The 12247-nt window shown below is 37.1% G+C and overlaps 1 protein-coding gene across 1 annotated transcript; it reads left to right on the top strand.

The window, feature by feature from the left end:
* Positions 1-1641: 1641 nt before the first annotated feature.
* Positions 1642-2701, top strand: LOC110708211 (MFP1 attachment factor 1-like). Its single transcript, XM_021886296.1, has one exon. The coding sequence runs from the start codon at positions 1806-1808 to the stop codon at positions 2325-2327; it is 522 nt and encodes a 173-aa protein (XP_021741988.1). The 5' UTR covers positions 1642-1805; the 3' UTR covers positions 2328-2701.
* Positions 2702-12247: the final 9546 nt, after the last annotated feature.

Genomic DNA, 12247 nt, shown 5'->3' with positions numbered 1-12247 from the left:
AGAGAGCATTTATAACCCACATAATTACTCATTAGATTCATATTCATGCCATTACTCATTATACTTACACCCATTACCAAATTATTCATTATCTTATTGATATTAAAAGTGTTAGTCATATTAAAGCTCAAATTTAAAGTCATACATTCATTACAATTAAGAATAAACATAATCATCAATTCACAAACATGCCATATATGAAGATCACAAACATGCATAATCATAATCAATAATCAATTCATAAATATAATCATAATCATTAATCTATTCACAAAAATAATCAAAATCAATAATCAACTCAAAATCATAATCAAAATCAATAATCAACTCACAAACATAATCAAAATCAATAATCAACTCATAAACATAATCAGAGTCATATTCATTAATCATCAATCAATTCACAAAAATAATCATATTACATAATCATCGATCAAATTTCAATCATCAATGAACAATGATCATAATTATAATCTGTATTCAATTCACCAAAATAATCATAATTCATGCCATAATCATTGTTTATAATCAATAATCATAATTCACTTTCCAAACATGCCAAATCACAAATATCATCATCAATAATCATAATCAATCATCATGCCATAATCAATAATCAATTCACAAACATAATCATTAATTCATCAAACCTAATCATCAATTCAATTTATGCAAGCACATTAAACCTAATTCCCCACTAATCATTAATTCAATCAAAACACATAATTCTCCTGGCCAACAACATATCACAGTTGACATTCACTTCATAATCCAACTAGCCTAAAAACATGCATCATAATTTTTTTATTTTTTTTAAAAAAGGCCAAATATTTAGGGTTTTACCAAAGAGCAAATACGTTTTGTTATGTAATTCACAAGAATAACTAGCATATCCTTCAAGGGGAACATAGTCACACGAGTCAGTGGCATAGCCATCAACGGAATCTGCTCCATTCCCACCACCAACATCACCTTCACTTTGTTCAGGAACAGGGGACAAATCTCAATCGATTTGGGGTTTATTTTTGCTCAATAACAGAGAAAATCAACAAATCAAGTTGCAAAAATCCCAGATCTAGAAATTTGAGATAAGAGAGAAAATGAACAGTGAACAAAGTGTTGCAGTCTTCCCTCAAAAACTCAAGGAAACTCGAAATGAATAGGGGGCTTTTGTAGAGGGGACAATTACGAGCACAATGAGCTCAATTTTAAGCAAAAAAAAACGAAATGAAATCACAAAATACGAAGAGAGGGAATGAGGCAGCTCAAGGTTGAAGATGAAGACTCGAGAGGATTTTAGAGAGAGAGAGAGAGAGGAAATATGGCCGTTGAGAGAGTAATAATGGTCAAAAAGTTGGCTTTAAAATTTAAAGGAAGGCACATGGTCCCATATATCTGTCCCCACTTTATAAAACCAACTCAGCTAAAATTAGGATATATGGGTCATTTAAATTGGGGGATGAGCATATTCTTGTCTAAAAATATATTCTAAATTTGAAAAGATTCTATAGTAGATATAACATTTTGGAACACCCAAAATGAAATACAGGCACGTAATAATGAGACGGATGAATTAGATCGATTGTTTTTGTATAGTTGTATTATAAAATGTCATCCGTCCAAAACGATTATAAAAGGGCCACAATGTTACAGCGTCATTGTTATCAACAACCACCAACAAACTCAAAATTTGAAATTCAAACACATTAAAAACCCAAACAATAAACAAACCATTTTATACTCTGCAATCTTTCATCTGCAAAGTAAGAGATCAACCTCGTCTCCTTCCTCAACACGCCGCAGCTATGTCCGATACCGCAGCAGACGAAACTCCAGTCGCCGGAGAAATGCTTAACACCGCCGACACTGAACAACACCCACCACATTCATCGGACAATCTTTCTGAAAAGATGGAGAAGATGAACATCTCTGGTTCATCCTTCAGCATTTGGCCCCCAACTCAGCGAACCAGAGACGCTGTAATCAACCGTCTCATCGAGACGCTTTCTACCCCTTCCGTCCTCTCCAAGCGCTACGGATCTTTGCTGCCCGACGAAGCTTCTTCCACCGCTATATCCATCGAAGAGGAGGCTTACAACGCCGCCGCCGCTTCCTCCGCTCCTGCTTCTTCTGCTACCGCTTCCTCCATTGATGAAGGCATCGAGATCCTTCAGGTTTACTCTAAAGAGATCAGCAAACGGATGCTTGACGCCGTCAAATCTAGGGCGGCTCCTCCTTCTGATGTGTCCACTGCACCTGAATCCGATCGTGCGACTGTTGCAAGTGAGGAAGTTTCTTCTTTCGTTGATAATGAATCTTCGTCTTAAGGTTTTAAATTCTAATTATCTGTTAAACTCCAGATCTGTTGCTCTTATGGCTTTTTACTGTCTACATTTTATATGCTAGGATATATTCTAGATCTTCTATGTTCTTATGACTGCTATATGATGCAAATTATATAAATTGAGAATGTTCCTCATTTTCTGGAATTTCGGGGGTACTTGGTGATGGTAATTGTGTATCTTTCATTTTCTAATATTGGTAAAATCTAGCTATGCTCAACCTATGTTGAATGTGGTAGGTGGAATGTCTTTAATGCCGTATCGATAAGCGTAATTAGGATTTATAACCAGATTTAGTGTCATGTATTGGATTTTCTTGATTTCGTTGGTTAATGCTTTTATTGAGCGTATTAATTTGATATGTAGCATATCCTTGCCTGTATGGAAGTCTTACATTTGTAAGAATTGTTTTCTACACCATGAAATTTTCGTTGCTTAGCTACCTGTTTTATGATTAAATGCTTGCTAAAAGACTTGAAGTAGGCTGATGATATGTTCTCAGTTTTTTCGATGATATTGTACATTTGTTTGTTCAACGCAGTTAGGAACTGCCATCTTGCATATATTATTGGGATTGAGCTAATACCATTCTACTTACAGAGTTACGGCCTTATGAAATATGTTCCAGTATGACCATTCATTAAATTTTCCTTGGAGAAATTTGTGCTTTGTTTATCCCGTTTCTTGAAGCTTCATTATATTTTAAATACTGCTTTTCCCTTAAAATAAAGTTTATGTTTCTGGAATAAGTTTGATATATCACCCTTGGTCAATAACTGTATTTCAAAATGATGTTTAGTGTATTTTCCTATATTATTAAACTTAATTCCTTGCCGATTATTGGTGTCTTTCTGTTATGTCTTCTTGAAGGTTCATTGGCCTTTTCAAGTAGTAGTTTTCTATTAATAGTGGTGTTAATTATGTAAGAAAGAATTCTTAATGTTCTGATGCTTGAAACTCCAATCACAATACATTGATATTAGAAAAAGGGAATGAATATCCTTGTGACATTGTGATTCTAGTTGTCCTGGTGTAATTATGGTGAAAACTCTTAATAAGAATCCTAATGCTTCTTTTGATGAAGATTCATATTCATGAGAGTACGGAGAATATGTTAATGTGATGATTAGTAAGACTAGTAAATGGGTCGTTCTAGACTTCTTAAAATTGACTTATACCAAATTAATTAACATAGAACCCAATTGTACCCAGAATTAGATAACCCAAGTTTCACATAAGCTGGAATTACTTGACTCAAAGATTAAAGGCATTTGCGATTATGGTAATGATCATTAATCCACTTTTGCAGTACATCAGTGTGATTTTTTATTTTTATTTATGGAAGCATTAATCTATCCTGTTAGCTAACCCCGTACGGGATTGTGCCGACACCGTTAGGATTTGTCCACTAAAGTACGTTACGCTGTTAGTTATCCATTATTACGCATATCGGCTTACTCTCCATAACGGCCTTCATCACGGCCACGTGAAGAGTTGCTTTCGACCACGTAGGCAGCTGTTGCCTACGAAGTCAACTTGCCACCTATGTCGATAGGCGGCACCAGCTTGGTTGTTTTCCTATAAATACCTAAGCACAATTCATTATTGAGGTACGATTTTTATCTCTCTTACTCTCTCTATCTCTCTTAAACACTTTCTTATCTCTTTTCTCATTCTTCTCATCAAATTGCTGACTTTAGCATCGGACTGGTTATCTGCGAATAATCCCTCGGGTTAGCTAATTTGCGTTGACTATGCAGGTACTTAATTGGTCAACAAACCTTTACGGATCCTAAGACTCAAGTTACCGGAGCACACTCGGAATAATTGGCGCTAGAAGGAGGGGGCAGTAATAACTTCTATCGTCCATAGAACCTCAGGCAGTTATGGAGGGTAACAATGAAACCATAGTACCAATTCCATAAATTGATAATTGCAATTATGACACTAGTATTCTCAATGCCGGTACTAGTAAAACTGTTTACAACGCACTCGAAATCATGGTGGAAGATGAAACCCACCTCATTCGAAATGACCCGGCAAATATGCCGATAACACCAGAACGGCCTCGTGCCATCACCGCGGATCTTATGGATGAGTTCACTCCTGGGGAGTTGGAACTGACAGCAAGGGTGATGCGTGCTTTGTCCAATCGATGAAGTAGCTGATGGCAGTGGTAGGAGGAAACAGGCACAGTCCGTGCCCGTGTTCGTTAATTTGGAGAGTGAATTTAACCTCGGCGACCGCCGCGAGAAGGGTCACCCCCCGTTAAGGCTTGGACCGTTAGAAAGGGAGCGTCAAGCTCCTCCCAGTACGCGGATTGAAGACTTAGGATCCCACATGCAAGAAGCTAGCAGTGGGCCTACTAGGCGCGTGACATCTCTACTAGAGTTACAAATCAATCGCTGTAAACTCCCCTGTTGTTCCATGTTCCACAGATGCATTGAGGATTGCCTTCAGCTAAAGAAGAAAATTAAGGATCTAGTTCACAAAGGGCACCTCTCACAATACCAAGCTCAGCAGGATACTAGTCGGCAACAACTTCCTCCAACCAGATAGATTGAATATCAGCAGTCGGATCGGATCACAGACGTGCACATGAGGCAAGTCGGCAGAATGACATGTTGAGGCAAGGACAAGTGCTGTCAGGGCGTAATATAGTGGTGGATGTCAAAACCGGTGGGCTGGTGAACGGGGGATCCATAGCGGAGCTAAGAAAAGCTTATCGGAGCTCAGGCACGCGGTGAATGCTTTTGGAGTAAAAGACCGTCCTCGGCCCTCCAGCATTCCCTCAGTATCCTTCCTTCTCAAAGGCTGATATCAAGGGCATCGTTTTTCCTTATGATGACCCGTTAGTACTCATACTGGCTTTAAATGGTAGTCTGATAAAGCGAGTCTTGGTTGACGGAGGAAGCTCTGCAAATATATTGTTCACAAAGGCTTTTGACGCCATGATGATTGGAAGGCAGTACTTAACGCAAGTGTCGTACCCAATCATCGATTTCAATGGGTCTTCCGTGGGGGCAACATTGTGCTGCAGGTTTGTATTGGCGAAGGAGTTATCGCGAGAGATGTGATGACAAAATTTCTGGTGGTGGATGTGTCGTTAGTGTACAACGCCATCGTCGGTAGACCGATGATACACGACGTACAGGCTGTCGTATCAACATACCACATGCCGATGATATACGTATCTAATAACGGTTTCCTCGAGCGTGTTAGGGGAAGCCGGACAATGGCTAGAGAATGTTATGTGACGGCGCTGAAACAGCCATGTCAACAGCCACCAATAGATGGTGTAGGTTAGAAAAGGGAAAGAACCCCATCCGCACATGACGCGTCTATGGAGAATTTTGATACGCGGTCTTGATCCCCTTGTCGAAGTTGAGTTACAGCTGGAGTCCCAGGCCGAGTTGTAAGAGTTGGATCTGACATGGATGTTGATTTGCGATGTCATTTAGTTAATCTCCTGCGGGAGAATGTAGATGTAATTGCCTTCTCGCCAGATGAGATGCCAGGGATACATCCCGACGTTATGGTAGACAACCTGAATGTAGATAGAAAAGCACGACTGGTTAGATAGAAGAAAAAGAACTTCTCGACTAAGAAAATTGAAGCTATAAAAGCTGAGGTGAATAAATTGCTAGCGGTAGGATTTATAGAACCTTGTACTTACCCTGATTGGTTAGCTAATGTGGTGATAGTGAAGAAACCGTTCGGAAAGTGGAGAATGTGTGTCGATTTTACTGATCTAAACAAGGCTTCTCCAAAGGATTGTTTTCCCTTGCCTAGGATAGACAGACCGGTAAACTCAACCACAGGCCATGCTTTGTTGAGTTTTATGGATGCCTTCTCAGGATATCACCAAGTCAGTTTATACGAGCCCGACAGGACCAAGACCGTGTTCATTACAGACGCCGGAGTTTATTGTTATAGAGCAATGCTGTTTGGGCTGCGAAATGCAGGTGCGACTCATAAGAAATTGGTTGACAAGGTGTTTGTAAATCAGAAGCGTAGAAATGTAGAAGTGTATGTGGATGATTCCATTGTGAAGAGTCGGTTAGCTACATATCACATTGCCGACTTGCGAGAAACGTTTGATACTCTTAGACAATACAGAATGAAGTTGATTTCGGAGAAATGTGTTTTTGGTGTTAAATCGAGGAAATTTATGGGTTTTATGGTTAGTGAAAGAGGAATTGATGCAAACCCTGATAAGATTGATGCTATTCTCAGTTTGCCACAGCCGAAATCGATAAAAGACATAAGCAAATCGGCTGACAAGGCACTCCCATTCTTCGTCGTACGGGATAGTGCCGACACCGTTAGGATTTGTCCACTAAAGTACGTTACGCTGTTAGTTATCCGTTATTACGCATATCGGCTTACTCTCCATAACGGCCTTCATTACGGCTCTCCATAACGGTCTTCATCACGGCCACGTGGAGAGTTGCTTTCGACCACGTAGGCACCTTTTGCCTACGAAGTCAACTTGCTACCTATATCGATAGGTGGCACCAGTTTGGTTGTTTTCCTATAAATACCTAAGCACAATTCATTATTGAGGTACGATTTTTATCTCTCTAACACACTCTCTCTCTCTCTCTTAAGCACTTTCTTATCTCTTCTCTTATTCTGCTAATCAAATTGCTGACTTTAGCATCGGAGTGGTTATCCCCAGACAATCCCTCGGGTTAGCTAATTTGCGTTGACTATACAGGTACTTAATTGGCCGATAAACCTTTATGGATCCTAAGACTCAAGTTACCGGAGCACACCCGGAACAAACCCCAAATTATTTTGGAACAAAGGCTTTATTGTTGTTGTTGTAAGTGCTTAAATTTATCATAATTTGCTAGCTACTTGTTTCTAGAGCTGAATATGATATAATCAAAGACTAACCAAATGACACTTCACCTAAATATGACCAGCCCCATTTGAAGATCCTTGTTTGCCACAAACTTTAGTTGTTGGCACTGTTGATGCCTTCTTTAAAATGTGGATCAGGATGATTTGGAGACATTTTGATGATTTGATGTGGTTTTATGATTTGGATCTCTAGTAATGATGTGTTTTGAGATTTAGAATCCCATTTCATGGTTTTGGGAAAGAAATTAGAGATGATTACAAGAGCTTAATACACGAAAGTATGGATGCTTAATACATTTAGATGCTGACCCCCTCTTTTAACCTGGACCGATGAAAAAGTGGATGTTTTTATTGATGTGGCTTAAAAAGGTCAACCAGTGACAATTCTATTATTCATGTTAGCTTAGAATCTAAGATTGGTGCTATCGAAGGGATGAAATCATTGTGTGTATCACTAGAGTCACAACGTGTGCCGAAGCATGTGCGACTATTTCTGAAAAGTTCAGTTTGAGTATCTTATTTTAATCGTATATGCAAATGCAAAGAGATATTGTTGGGGGATTCAATGTGCGATACTCTTTTCGTCTTAAAGAATAGGAACTAAGGAGAAGAATCATGCCTATGCTTTTGATGCCGTGAAATTTCTTGTCAGCATGATACTGAATGGTAGATAGATCATTGATCTACTTCTACCACCATTTTGTTAACTAATTAATTTATGACTCTGATACTAGTAAGCAGGGAAAAAAGAACTATTTGTAAATTATTTCCATTCGTTTTTTATCCTTAAACTTTCACTGTTTTTTTGTTCCTTACACTTCTATTTTATTCCATTCTCGCCAATTGACTTTCACTTTTACTCCCCTTACCCTTCACCAAAAGGACCTTCCTTTTTTTATTTTTTTTGTTTTTCCCCTCAAATGCTGATGGTCTGTAACCCCACTTTTTTCAATCTGTTTTTAGTTTTCTTAATTCTTGTGCAACTAGTTACTGTTAATGTCACTAAGGGATGGCAGTAGTAAATGTTTTTGGGTAGTTAAGAAATTAAAAAACTATTTTCTATAATTTACTGTTTAGGTCAACAATGCATTTGTAATTGCTCATAAGAAAGCAAAAAAAAAAAAAAAAGATAACCAAGCTTTGATGTGTTACTCTCTTGCTCATTGTTGAGCTTGTAATTAAATGTGTCTACATATATAATCTTTTTTGACAGAAACATACTCTTTATGGTTCAATAATCACCTCAAAAAAAATAATGTTGGGTGATGCCAGTAATCTAGTTGGAACTACAGAATATTCTCACCATTAGTCATTTCCCCCTCTTTTCTCTAGGAACTTAGATTTTTTTTATTTAATTTATTGATTTTGGGTAGGTAGTGAGTGTTTACTTTGGTTAGTTCTTAGGTTTATAGGTGTGGACATGAAGAATGCTTAAGATAAAAGAATGCTTAAGTTAGGCCTATGGATTTTGTGAGTTAACGGTACAATTAAATTTTTTGCTACATAAAATACTTGCATTCATATTTGATTAATGCTGGATCGGTGGCTTCGTTTTGATCAGCAGAGGTTGCATGGCAAGATCATCCATGTGATCTACTTAATTCTGATCATAGAATCCCAAGTATTGATGCTGATAGTTATTATGGTATAACTTTTGTGATAAATGGTTTACGAAACTGGACAACGACACCCAATTTCCTATCCATTGACTCATTCTGTCTAGAACATTATGCTGTCATTGTTTACCTTAAGTTGGTAAGATGATTGCTTTCTTACTGGATGGGGCCTATCCCAGTTAATTTGGGGTGGAGATGGGGAACCCATTTCCTGTTATTTTTAAATCTCGATGGTTTGGAAATATATCCATTTTTTTGTAGCCGACCCCACTTAAGGGATTAAGTCTTTGATTGATTGATTTGTTTATCTTTACTGGCACATTTTAATTGAAAGATAGTGTTGATTTGATCAGTTTCTGGAGAATCTGAAGGAGACAAGGTTGTGAAGTTTGAGCCTATTTTCCTTAGATATTGTTCTTTCAGAATTTTTGAATACAGATGTTTATTTTGAACTCTATTTCTTTGGTAGGGGTATTTGATGGATGCATAAGTTATGGTAGTGGTGATTTGTAGACTTTGGTACATGGATGTACGAATGTGTCATGCCATACCACTTGTTTAGGAGGAGGTTTTTTTTTTTTTTTTTTTTTTTTTTTTTTTTTTTTTTTTTTCCTCTTTTGCAAAGCTTTCTTCTGCAAGAGATTAATGTGGGAAATCTTGTATATAAATTTGTGAGGTTAAAAGAGAATTGACTAAGCAGAGAAGTTTATGCTTTATAACTGTGTATAACAGCAGTAAGAAAAGTAATTGAGCAGTTTTTTCCATGAGGTTTATAGTAAAAGTGAAAGGCTTTGGATTGGGTTTTTATTTTTATTTTTTATTTTTGGTGGGAATTGTGTGAATGCCTTGATGCATATTGTAGCAAATTACCATCAAGTTTGTTTCATTTTGAACTGCGGAAAGTGGAGCTTAATATTCTAGCATATAATTTAGGACTCAGTGCTTGCATGTTAAAACTGGTCACTTTTAAAGTATTTCATTCTGTAAATCAGCTATAACAACCTTAACATTCAATCAACAATACATCACATTCTACTCTGCTCTTGCCTCTTGTTTCTAGCTCTCTTTGTGGGTGAAACCTTTTTGCAAAGAAAATAGCACGATTGTTATGCTTTGGGGATGTTTGCAAAGCAAATAGCATGATTGTTATGCATTTGCTGCATTACTACTGTTATTTGTGGGTTTAGAACTTAGAAGAGTCGCATTCTGGTCAGTTTATACATATATAATAATCAAGGTGCTTGAGGGCTGACATTTATGTTTATTTAGATGCTTGTAATAGCTCCAAATCAATCATATATGTGCATTGTTGTGTGTGCAAATATACATGGCTCTGTTTGGAACTCAGGATTCAGAATTATCTGCTGGACTTGTCTGCTTAAAACCTTTTTTGTTCTATTCTGCATTGTGTACTCTGAAATGCAGTGTATGCTTTTTCTAAGTGTTTATTTTTGGCTTAGAATTTAACTTGGCTCTTGGAGGGATCTACCATCTACGCAATAGCAGGAGTTAGTTGAGTCCTTGTTGCATGTTTCTGAGTCAGTGATTTGATGTAATAAGGTGCACTCCTGGATAATTTTTTTTTTATTTTATTTTTTCATGTGGTAAAATTTTTTGAATGTTGTTCACATGTGATTTCTGCTGTGCATTTGAGTAATTCTTGCAATTTTACATATGGAAATTGCATTAAATTCAATATGCATTCATTGTGCATTCGTTGATCATGAATTATGTAGTACTTTTATAATTGTTGGAAGTTATCCTGCAGTCGTTGTGTCTGCAGTAAGTTTTACAAATATTTGCAAATTTTCTCTTCTTTTTAAAATTCCATTTCACATTCGCCATCATGATTATTACAATATTATCAATTCATTTTCTTTTCGATCTGTTTAGAGCTGCCTTCTCTGTGCTTTGTAACCTTTTCAGATGTATGTTTTTTTTATAGCAGAGTAACTGTAAACATGGGAAGGATCATAATATTGAAAGAATGGTGTGACATGTTTCTAGGTGTTGTTGTATGGTTAGTAGTAGTGCTTGGGAAGTTTTCGTTGTAAGGTTTATTTCCTAGGAGATTCAAAAGTTGTTTGGTCAATGTCGATCATAGAAATAAAAATCCTACAGGAAGTTACACTTGCTACCTAGGGACCAAAGTCACCAAACAACTCCATTGTTTACTATTTCTTCTTAATTCCCATTTCACTGGATTTTTATGTCAAAAAAAAAAAAAAAAACAAAAACTAGCACCAGCAAATGAAGGTCTGTCTTACTGTAATTTGTTCCTGGTGATTGTTAATGTATGTGAAGCTGTTTCTCTAGCAGTCTTAGCTGCATTGTTTGGTATTTACTTGTATGTCTTTGCACAGCTTTAGCCAGTATCATTTTTTATGAAATGTGTTTTTTTTTTTTTAATCAGTAGGTCCCATAATATGAGTTTTAGTAGATTGGTAAAATGATTATTATGTTAATTGAAAAATGTTTAGTTCAGCCAATATGCTTGCGCAATGAATCTTCTTTTGATTTAGTTTACTTTTTGCAGTCTCATCCAATGATGATGCTATCGCATTTTTTCAAATTTCACTTTGGATATCATTTATTTTGATGAAAAACATTTTACATGGTTCGTAAATGTTGGATTACGATTTTCACAGAGTTGATACCTGATTCTTTCTAAACGGAAGGAATATTGCATTTTGCTCTTTTCTCTTAACACCAAATCTATATAATCTCTTTTAAGAAAACAAATAATCAGAAAATTACTTTACAATTATGAAATTTGTTTTCAATTTAAGATCATTTTTTTGGAAATGTGTAAAATAGAAACGAAATTTTAGGTTTTAGCCATTTTCTTGAGTGACTCTATACCCTCATATAGTATGTTGCCAAGAACAAAATAAGAACCGCAAGTGCAATCCTTCTATTGAAAGTTCACCCGCACAATCAAACTAGCCTTGAGTGTATTAGTTTAGAATACTAGACAAGATCCCTCAAGGTTATGTGCTTAGATTTAGTTTTTGACTTTAAGTAGGCAACAATAATTATGCAATTAATAAAGTTATTTAGGAAATAACTTGTCAACCAAGATTAGCGCATGGCCGGCTAACTCACGTGCCCATGCTATGGGCTGTGATGTTGTCCAGCTCTTGGACACATCGTAGGTTGCAAGGCCCATGTGTAGCCAACTAACAAGGCCTAGCTTCACCAACTACCGCACATAAGCACCTATGGTCAGCAATGCAACTGGGCCTACGTGCGTGATGTGCGTGCTGCTACTATTGTGCCGCATGCTGCTGGGCCTTGGTTTAGCACCAAGGCTCGGCTGGGCCAACAGCCTTGGCGCGTTAGGCCTAGTTAGAGGTGATCAATGGGTGGGTTGGGCCGGGCCAAGTTAAAAAAAAAGTGCCCATTAAGCAGGCCGAGTTA

The sequence above is a fragment of the Chenopodium quinoa genome, unplaced genomic scaffold (assembly GCF_001683475.1).
Source record: "Chenopodium quinoa cultivar QQ74 unplaced genomic scaffold, ASM168347v1, whole genome shotgun sequence".
Lineage (NCBI taxonomy): Eukaryota > Viridiplantae > Streptophyta > Magnoliopsida > Caryophyllales > Amaranthaceae > Chenopodium > Chenopodium quinoa.
This window is presented reverse-complemented; position numbering and strand designations above follow the sequence as displayed.

Bases quoted from the DNA above. Each gene is read 5' to 3' on its own strand.
- LOC110708211 (XM_021886296.1), top strand. From the start codon at position 1,806: ATGTCCGATACCGCAGCAGACGAAACTCCAGTCGCCGGAGAAATGCTT.